This window comes from Tauraco erythrolophus, chromosome 1 (assembly GCF_009769465.1).
Source record: "Tauraco erythrolophus isolate bTauEry1 chromosome 1, bTauEry1.pri, whole genome shotgun sequence".
NCBI lineage: Eukaryota > Metazoa > Chordata > Aves > Musophagiformes > Musophagidae > Tauraco > Tauraco erythrolophus.
The window spans coordinates 4,141,258-4,151,362 of NC_141465.1; the positions used below are offsets into that span (position 1 = coordinate 4,141,258).

The 10,105-nt window shown below is 48.0% G+C and overlaps 1 protein-coding gene across 1 annotated transcript; it reads left to right on the forward strand.

The window, feature by feature from the left end:
• Positions 1 to 3,258: 3,258 nt before the first annotated feature.
• UPK1B (uroplakin 1B) lies at positions 3,259 to 8,593 on the forward strand. Its single transcript, XM_009980586.2, has 7 exons — positions 3,259 to 3,327; positions 3,865 to 4,065; positions 5,626 to 5,700; positions 6,473 to 6,595; positions 6,895 to 7,074; positions 7,838 to 7,921; positions 8,543 to 8,593. Exons 1-7 carry the CDS (start codon positions 3,259 to 3,261, stop codon positions 8,591 to 8,593), a joined length of 783 nt encoding a protein of 260 aa, XP_009978888.1.
• Positions 8,594 to 10,105: the final 1,512 nt, after the last annotated feature.

The following is a 10,105-nucleotide window of genomic DNA, read 5'->3' on the forward strand; positions in this document are numbered from 1 at the left end:
GGATTCCTGTGAGTGTCAGGAGTGTTTTGAGGGTGTGAGGGGAGAGGATAGGGGAGAAGTTGAAGTCTGAGTTGTGACCAGGGTGTAATGAAGAGGAAGAAGGATGTGCTTCAAGAGAGACATAGGGTTTTGTGGTTGAATTATTATTGAATAATTGAATACCTGGGACCTAGATGGGTCACAGCTAAATTTAAAGGTGCCCAGGATGTGTTGAGGAACACCAGGTCCATGTAGGCTCAAGGCTGAAATCCCGGGACCTGGTCACCTTCTCGTGTGGCAATTTTGGATAATGGTTCCAGCTGAAGCTCCAGTTCCTCAGGAGTTTCCCTGAATCCCCAGGAAACTGTATTCGGTCATAAAACTAATCTTAACCAGCGCACAAAGAAGGTTCCTCTACCTCCAAACTGATTTGTGTCCACAGGCCAGGACCTGCTGGCGCCGGTGCCTCTGGGGGCCGGGAGGAGGACTGCCTATCAATGTCACACCCGAGGGTGGTTGTGAGTCATCCACAACCTCGGGCAAGGCGGCCAAGGTTTGACTCATCCCTCTGTGGTCACGCACCTGTGCTAGGTGCCGTGCCAGCCACTCCTGCTTCATGTACAGCTTACATCTGGGGCACGAGGAGCAGGTAGCAGGTGGAAAGCCCCAGATCTCCCACGGCTTCTCCTCTGGGGCGTGCCGGACAGGTGGCTCTCCAGTTATTGTCAAGGCCTTGGAGCGCCTCCCCAGTCTCTCATCTGTGATGCCAATAGTAGATCCTCTGCAATGGAGAAGGGGCCAGACAAGAGGTTGCCACGTGTGGCACAGGGGAATGAAGTGGACACCAAGAAATGGACTCCTTCGGTGCCTATCACTTGAGGGCAGAGGGAGAATTTGTGCTAATATGGCAACAGCATTGCAGCATAGATTTTTAGGTCTACAGTAAAGGCTCTTCCTTGCCTTTTACTCTTCCCAGTCTCTCTGCTTCCCCCTGCCCTGCAATCCCATTGGACTTGGGTAAGGTACTGGAAAGCCTTAGGTTGCCTAGAACCTTGCCAGTCTCCAGCTGATATCTGTGTGGTGGTGACAGTGTCCAGCTTTCCTCCCAGCTACTGTAGCCTAGGAGATGGGCTTGCCCCAGGAGAAGAGGCTCGCTTTCTCGCAGTGGCGTGACTGCAGTAATATCTAACCTAGGAGAGGCAAGAACGAGCCAAGTCCTGCCTGCCAGGGAGGAGAAGAAAACCAGCTTGTGGGGAGACAAGCACGTGGGCTGGGTGGACAGCCCACGTACAAGGTGTGAGCGCTCTCGTTACACTGCAGGGGGGTCTGTAGGAGAGAAAGGGAGGGAGAAACAGGTTCCTGCAATGTTAAAGAAAGGGTTGTGACTTTGTTGATGACACTTGGTGTTGGTAGCCACATGGCACCTGCTATCTGCTCAACCCTGCTATCTGCTTGGCAGCTGAAGCAGACCTGCTTTTCCATGTAGCAGTCAGAGTTCACGTGCCTGCATTCGAGAAGGGAAGATCTCCTTGCTTTTTGGACAGCCTCCTGACTTGTGATGCCACTTAGATGGCAATAACTACAGGCTTTTCAAAAATCTCTGGAGTTTGCAGCACAAAGACCTATGAGCCAGGCAGCGGTCTCTCCTGCTTTCAGCTGAGTAGAGGACCATTGTCCATCTCAGGTTCAGCAGACTCTGCAGTGTTGCATTGCAGACCACATGTGGTCAAAAATTGCCCAGACCCAGATTTGACCTGCAAGGCAGTGTTTATGTGGGCCCCTGGGTGTGCTGGCTGGTCAACAAGTTTGGCAGGGACAGAGCTTTGAGTTGACCTCATGAGCCTGCCATTTTCAAATACAGAGCCATACAGCTTCAGGTGTATTGACCTAGTCTCCAAACACCTGGCTGGGAATAAAAATGGGTTCTCACCTTGGAAATAATGGCCATCCTCACTCACATTATCATGGGAGAACACTTACGTGCTCTTCTGCTGGTATAATGGTGAGAGCACTGGAGATCTCTCCATGCCTAACCCTCAAACCACTACAGAAAGCGTCGTAGGAAGTTCTGGTTTTCCCTGTCGCTGTTGGAAGTCCTGCCTACCCTAAAAGGGCAACTGCTGAGGAGACTGGAGGTGACATTGTTAGAGAGGTCCCACAGTGCTCTGTTCCTCAAGAAACTCCCCTTCCTTGACACCCATGTCTGCTCTTACTTTCCAACAGCTTCTTTGAAGAATCTCAGAGTCAGTAACCCCAGAAAGAGAAGGCAGTAGTGCAGGTACTCTGGCAGAAGAGAGGTGTTCAAGCTGCTTTTCCTATTGTCTGCTCAAGTTGGGCCCACTTCAGCCTTCCTTTCACGGCTTATATTTTCTTAACCGCTCGGCAAAGGCAGCTGTCTGGGGTTGGGGTTTTATTCCCTCCGCCTCTCCCTGCACACACACGCTCCGTCCCTTTGAAAGGAGGACTTGGTTGACTCTGGCATCTGGGCTTGTTTCTCCAGGACATCTCACACCTCTGACTAGTGCCATTGTGCTGCTCTCTCTTGAAGGGGACAAATTCGACGCGGGGTGCCTGGCCCCAGCCTGCAGGATGCAGCCAGTGCTCTCAGGAATTTGGTGGGAATGCTGCTTGGCCCGGCTCCCACGAGCCAGCTGCAGCCTGAGCTGCTCCCTGCCTCCCTCGCACCTGGCCAGAAACAAGGAGCCCAGCTCCAGCCCACGGCATGGCGGGGAGATGGGGCTCCCTTTGGCGAGGTGCTGCCAAGCCATGTGTTGTGGGTGCGGGGTACAGCTGAAGCACTGTGGTTGTCAGTTTGGTCCCATGGCAGTGCTGGCCAAAATGAAACAGCCAGTGGGATGTAAAGCCGGCTCCTTTGGAAGAGGAGCAAGGTGAGGACACTGATCTTGTCCTCAGTCCATCTAGGTGTAGCTGGTGCTTCTAGTCAGGTGGAAATGCAACACCGTGACCTGGGGTTGGCATGGCTGCTGTCGTGATGACGAAAATCCTACCCAAAAAAGAGCCAGAGACACTGGCTGCCCCAAGAGTGGTCCCAATCTTCTGTAGCTCAAGTGTCAGGGAGAGTTTGAGTCACCAGGTTCACACCTGGGGAAGTTTCTCCCCCGAAACTACTACAAAGCAAGAGGTGGGAGATGTACAGGCAGGCTGTCAGGTTCTGTCTATCCTTCTCCAGGATGATTTCTATTTCAGAGTGAAGCCTATCGTACTGATCTAACTGAAGACTGTCTTTGTTTTTTTCCCAGGTTGCATGAAGAATTAAAGATGGCAAAAAGTGATGACGGCCTACGCATCTTGCAGGGTCTATTAGTCTTTGGGAATGTGGTCATTGGGGTAAGTGGCGTGGGACAAGTACGGGTGGAGGCTTTCCTACAGCATGACACTTCTTAAGACAGAAATGCCCAGCCACGAAATCCCTCTTCATGTGTGAAGTCCACATATAAATGGACCAGTAGAGCATGAGAGGAGGGGTAAAGGAGAGCTGTGCTAGCTGATCAGTTGAGAGAGGAGGGGACAGCAGGGGCTGATCCACAAGACCAACATGAGTTCTAGGGGAAGAGTCCTTACTGCTGACCAACATCTTTCCAGCCACCTCCTTCCATATAGTGATGGAAAAGTTTCTGTTAACTCTTTCTTAACATCCTCGAGTCCTACACCTGACCTCTCAAGTCTAGGCTGAGTGAGTTTTGCCTGCAATTCTTCTGTAAGGGCACAATACCAGAGATCGTAGAGTCAGGCAGAGGAGGAAGTTGAGTAGCTCCTGTTTGGCAGGAAGTTGGATGAAAGGAAAGCAGCCTCCGTCTTTTTCTGTCTCTGCTATTTCTTTGTGAAAGCTTGATCTAATGGATTTCCCAAACTTGCACTTCTCAGATGTGTGGCATTGCCCTGACAGCAGAGTGCATCTTCTTTGTCTCCGATCCCCATGGTCTCTACCCTCTGCTGGAAGCCACAGAAAATGATGACATCTATGCTGCCGCTTGGATTGGCATCTTCGTTGGCTTTGCACTCTTTGCTCTGTCTATCCTTGGCATCGTTGGAGTCATTAAGTCCAATAGGACCTTGCTGCTGGTGGTAAGTGTAGCAAAGTTTGCCCACCCATTGCCGTCAAACTGAAAAAAAATGCCACTTTAGCTTCCTGCTCACTTTGGTAATCACCCACTGAGCAAAGACAGCTTTTATTAGTGATGAGGAACCAGAGGTTCTTCTTGAGCATGGCTGTGATCTCCCACAAGGTGACTTCGGTGAGGACACGTGAGAAGCTCCCAAATCAGGTCGAGGGAGTTAATGGTGATAGCCACAGTGGAGGATTAAGCTGACTGGTTTTATCCTGACCTTGCCCGGAAACAATGCTCAAGCACTTGTGCAATCAGATGTAGCTGGGATGTGGTTTAGATCCTTGTTTCTCCCCACCCTGTACTGCCCTTCAGCTGTCATGTACAATCCAGTTTAGGAGCTGATAAGTAATGACTTCTGTACAAGGCATTGTGTGTGTGTTAGTATACCAAATATGGGTGCAATGGAGAACATCAGACATCAGCAGGCAGGCAGAAATTACAGGGGTGGGGACAGAGAGCTTTGGAGATGCCAAGGACAATGTTAAGATGTGAACAAATCTCCATACGATTTCTTACTTAGTCCTTCACGTTGACAGTGGTGAAACTTAATGGGTGCTTGCATTAAAGATGAGTTGAACTGAAAACTCTGGAATTGGTTCTCTTGGATTAATATGGCATGGCAGGGTGCCGGTTTTAAACAGCAGACACTTAGAGATCTGAAATCTTGTGCCAGGGAACGTGCCAGCTAATGGGAGAGAATTCCTTGAACTCTGTATTTCAGAGTCTTGGCTGAAACTCAAGGCTGTGGTATAGGAGAGAAGAGAGGGTACGAGGGGCAGAAGCTGGGGTAAGAAGAAAACAAATGCCTTGAATCTGAGAAGAACATTATAAAATGTGGGAGGAGAAATAGAGGCACAAGAATTGCAAAGGGTATATGGGAAAGGTTAGAGGGGTTGTGCTGAAAAGGGAAGAGAAACAGTGAAATAGACTGTGAGAGTTGATCCTCAGGATCTGTTTTCATGAAGGATCTTTGCTTACAAAGTAGGAGTGCTGAGGAAATCTGACGATGCAAAATCAGGAGGATCTGAATGACACCCTAAGTTGCACCTTCTGTTTCCTCAAAGTACAAGCTCTCCTGCTGGGAATGAACAGCTTCTTGCTGAAAAGCTTATGGGTGGCAAGTGAAAGCAGAAGGAGGAGACGCAGAACAAGCATAAGTTGCCAATGAGATGCAACAACGAAAAGGGCAAACGTTGTTCTAGGACTTATCAGGCAGAGTATTTTCCACAGAGGCAGGATGGTATTAACACCATGAGGTTCTGACAAAATCTTGTCTGTGAGATGGAGAACGATTCCGGTCATACACCTTCAAGAAAGCAGATTACAAACTGAAACAAGCCCAGGGAAGGGCTGCATGAACATTTAGGGGAATGGAGAGGAAGGAGTGAGGACACTAGGACAGCCTGGCCGCCTTTGCCTCGAGCAGGGTTTCAGGCTTAGTCTTGAAAAACGCAGAACTGGAAGACACTGCTCAACTGTTTCTCCAGGAGCTAACCCTGCTGTCTTTCTCCCACAGTATATTATTCTGATGCTGATCACTTACGCCTTTGAAATGGCTTCTTGCATCACGGCAGCTACCCAGCGAGACTTTGTGAGTTATTGTTCTCTTCACGTGTTCTCGCAACCGCGCTGGGAGACGCCGCAGTCCTGGGGCATGCGACTGTCCTGTGCCGTCTAGGAAATGGCCCGTGTGGTGGCACAGTGTGAACTCAAAGGTCTACTGCAGAGTTAGAAAAAAAAACCCACGAGGAAAGTCTTCAACGTCATTATTCTAATTGAGGAGATGACTTTGTTCTTTTTAACATAATTTTGTTATTTTTAATGTTTTAAAATGTTTACCACCTTGCAGTCAAGGAAATAATAGCGTGGGTTAGCTGAATCACCGATTCGGTGTTTAGTCTTTCACCTACAGACTGATTAATCTACCATACATGCAGAAGACAAATCTTCAGCCTTGCCCCAGGCAGTGTTACTGGTGAGGGAAAGATTATTTGCATTATTGGAGATATTGGCAGAGGGGAAATGACTTGTGGTGCTTTAGTTCCAAGCAACATCTCAGAAGTAACCCGTAGCTCCTGTACATCTCCTGTGATCTGACATCTGGTAGGGCCTGCTTAAGAGTCGTGCTTGAGATCTACGTCTTTGTTATACCTGCTCCTCAAGTCCTGCTCTTCAGTCTCCTGTGTGTAAAACTGGGGGAGACACAGCATTCCTGTTCTCTAGCAGGACACTGAAACAAGCAAACAAACCCACCCCAAATAACCCTATATTTGCTTTACATGACCACTTATTTACATAGTTCCTGCATTCTTCTCTGGTTTTTGTTTTGATTTTTGTTTGTTGTTTTTTTTTTTTTTCTGTAGTTCACTCCAAATCTCTTTCTGAAGCAAATGCTGGAGATGTATCAGAAGTCAGAGGCAGTAAATAACAATGACAAATGGATGGCTGAAGGAGTCACGAAGACATGGGATAAACTTATGCTTCAGGTAATAATAACACTGAAAACTCTCACTAATTACTAAATGCCCTGCAGCCCTGGAATTTCAAGTTCTCCTTGGGGCCGCTTGGTAATAAAGAGGACAGCATCTGCTTTGAACCTTAGAGAAAGTCCTGCCACACTCCCTGTTTTGCTCGTTTATCAGATGGCAGACTGTCAAAGGCAGGCACTTCAAAAATCTCTCCCATAAATCTGTGGTTAATGCCTAACCAGCCATGTGCCGGGTCCAGCCCTGTGCAGGACCGTGACCTGGGTCCGTAACGACCATTCCCTTCTCTCGCCCCACAGAACCAGTGCTGTGGGGTGGAGGGCCCCTCCGACTGGCAGAAGTACACGTCCGCCTTCCGCCACACGCACAACGACGCCGACTTCCCTTGGCCGCGCAATTGCTGTGTCATGGATGCCCAAGGATCTCCCGTCAACCTCGATGGCTGCAAGCTTGGAGTCCCTGGCTACTATAACAGCAACGTAAGATTCTCTCCACTTGTTCTAATTAACATATTTTGGTCAAAAGTCCCTTGCTGGAAAGGAAGGAAACAGGGAACAGCCTTCCTCTTCAACTCTAAGCTCCAGGCATTCAAAAGCTTTCTGGAGGAGAAACAATGCATGTAGGGTCCTGGCCACGTTGCTGAACAAAGGATAGGTTGTTATAAAGGCTTTCCTGATGTAGAGGACACTATTAAGAAAATGCTTCCAATGCCGTCAGTAAGAAGTGGTATCTCCAACACGTAGATGGACAGTAGCTAAATGAAACTTAGTCCAAGGATGAGTGAATGCAATATGAGTGAGCAAGTCAGCAGTTCTCCTCCCCAAGGCAGAGCTTTTCAGTAGACCAGCTTGTCCCATTCAGACAGATTGCTGGGTCACAAGCATCGACTTCTGCACTAGCAAGCGTTTCTAGAAGGTGTTCAAGCTTCCAAATTTGCCTACAGCTTCTTGATTCCAGAGGTCAACTCTGTGTTGGCTGTGTTTGGTTATATATGTATACCTGGCAAGCGGATGGCACAGGAAGTTGTCCTTGAAGTGTCTGAGGTGGATCTACTTTGGTTTTGGAGCTGGAAACAGGTATGCTATCTGCAAGTTGTCAATACAACACAGACTTGTCTTTGTGAGACCCTGTGAGCTACCCAAATTGCAATAGGAGAGGGAGTCTCTCTCAGAGATGGATAAGCTTGTAGCCTAGCGGTACAAGCTCAAAGCTGGTGTTGATTCATTCATGGTTGTCTTACAGGGTTGTTACGATGCTATTTCTGGGCCAATGAACACACAAGCCTGGGGTGTTGCCTGGTTTGGTTTTGCCATCCTCTGCTGGACTGTGAGTACTTAGTATTTGCCTTTATTTCCTCTTCTCTTTTCTTTCTATCCCACACCCAGTTGGGTGGAGGAAGATGACAGGACTGATGCGTTTAAAATGTCTGTAGATTATAGTTATTCATGTGTCACCAATCTGCCTGTAGGCTGTTCCACTAACAGGGCTACATTCAGAAGTTCTCCATTCTGGCTTCCACCGGTGAGGAGCTTTCCAGCCTGCTGTGGCCTGCTGCCATCGCAGCAATACAACACAAAAAAACGCAGCTTGCAGATACGTGTTCATGAAGGATACTGGATCATCTAAACAGTAATCACGACAAATAATTCAGTTTCTAGTTCAAAGACTTTGTATGAGTGTTTCAAGTACTCAGGGTTCAGCAGCTTCTCGCAGATAATCTCCAGTGAGCTGAGTGATTCAGTCAAGTAGTTATGGCTGCACACATCATTTTTCTTCACTGTAAAACTTCTGTGCAGATAAAAAGCTTTAAGCTTCCTCTGCCTCAGAGGACTTTGCTTATCAAGAATTTCTGTTGCTCTCTCCTACCAGTAGGACTAAATGGGGCTGGGGGAGAGGTGGGGAGAAGGAAATGGGGAGCAGAGAAACTTAACAGTCTTGTCTTTTCAGTTCTGCGTCCTCCTCGGTACCATGTTCTACTGGAGCAGAATCGAATACTGAAGGCCCAGTGTCCTCAGCGCTGTCCTGAAGCACCGTGTGAAACCACATTCGTTCACCTCCTGCTCCATTCTCCTTGTGCCATGGAGGATTTGAAGTTTTCCCACTACCTCTCCCATATATACTTTTGCCCCTCCAAAAACTTGACACACGGAGCTGATGCCTCCAGGAAAGAATCTTCTTGCCCCTTCTTTGCCCCTTGTTCTGCAGCCTTAATGCCTTCTGGCTGAGGCACAATCCTTCTTTTGCTGTGCAAGAAACCCTTGGATTTTGTTCTGTGATGACATCAGAAAGGAAAATGTCCGTATATGCTTGCTCCAGAAAAACTTCTCTCTAAAACTAGGTTGAATGTAAATCATAACGCCAAAGGCTCCGTCAAGGGCTGTGTGAACAAAACTGTAACCTGTGGTGACCATTACAAGACGGATGCTGCAAGGGAGAAGACCGCAGACCTCTCTAATATACTTTATCGTTCAACTTCTGTCGCTGGTCTCTGTCACCCCTTGCCTTAGAACGAGGCAGATTCTCTAAGAGTTTAAGTGTGTCAGCAGTAAAGACGTGTCACAGGTAAAAAGTCTGTTGCTAGCTCACTCCTCACCAATATGCTGCCTATATTCAAGCCTACCTCCTGTCGCTGATGGAACTATGGGATGTGCTCCTGCCTTCAGAAGTGACAGTCCAGGAAAAGCTCCCCTTGCTAACAAGCGACTCCTTCAAAAAGCTGTTATGTACTTCGCACAAGATTTCACGCATCTAGAGGCTAGAATTTGTGCAGAATACGAGGAGTCCTCTGCTGCAGTTTCTTTGCAAAAGTGGCCCTCCCATGCCCCTAGATTGCCATGCTTCTTGCTTCAGCTACCTGCATGTGCATGGTCACGTCCCTTGTGCAATTCCCCTTCCACATCCCCGGATCAAGTAGGACAAAAGGCAAATAATGGCAACGAGTAACCCTAGTAAAAAATGCAAGCAAGGAGCTAACTGAACCAAATCCAGTTCTTGCATCAGCAGTTCCAGTTCTCACCCAGTTCCACAGAGGCTGTTTACTTTGGCCCAGACTGATCCAATGTCTTTCCTAGTGAACACTTCAGTAGTTACATGTGTCATGTGAAATATGCTCCTGTACAGAGCATTTTAAGGTGAAGCCTCTTCCTAAGGTGTACTGGTTCAGGTCCTGACACTTGCCAGCTGCCTTGATTCTTTGTTTTTGTGTATTCACCAAAATACTAATTAAAAAGAAGCGGAAGTGAAATTTTTTTCTTGTTGGAGATTGTGTGTTTGGGAAGGGGAAATTATAAAGGTCTGTATCTGGGACGTCTGGGGCAGTGCCAAGGCGGGCTTTAAAGTCCTGTAACCCCAGCCTGAAGATCAGAGTGCAAAGCACCATGATGCACAGTGCTGCAGAAACTCTATAGCTGAATTGTCCTTTGCTGGGGTGCTGGGGGAGAGAAAGAGGGCAAATAGCTTGAGGAAGGAATGGGTCCCTGCAACACAGAAGGTTTTTTTTTTTTTTTTTGT

Excerpts from the sequence above, each read along its gene's own strand:
- UPK1B (XM_009980586.2), top strand. The coding sequence starts at position 3,259 with ATGGCAAAAAGTGATGACGGCCTACGCATCTTGCAGGGTCTATTAGTC. Across the intron at positions 5,701-6,472 it reads CAGCTACCCAGCGAGACTTT|TTCACTCCAAATCTCTTTCT; the intron begins GTGAGTTATTGT and ends TTTTTTCTGTAG. Across the intron at positions 7,922-8,542 it reads TTGCCATCCTCTGCTGGACT|TTCTGCGTCCTCCTCGGTAC; the intron begins GTGAGTACTTAG and ends TTGTCTTTTCAG.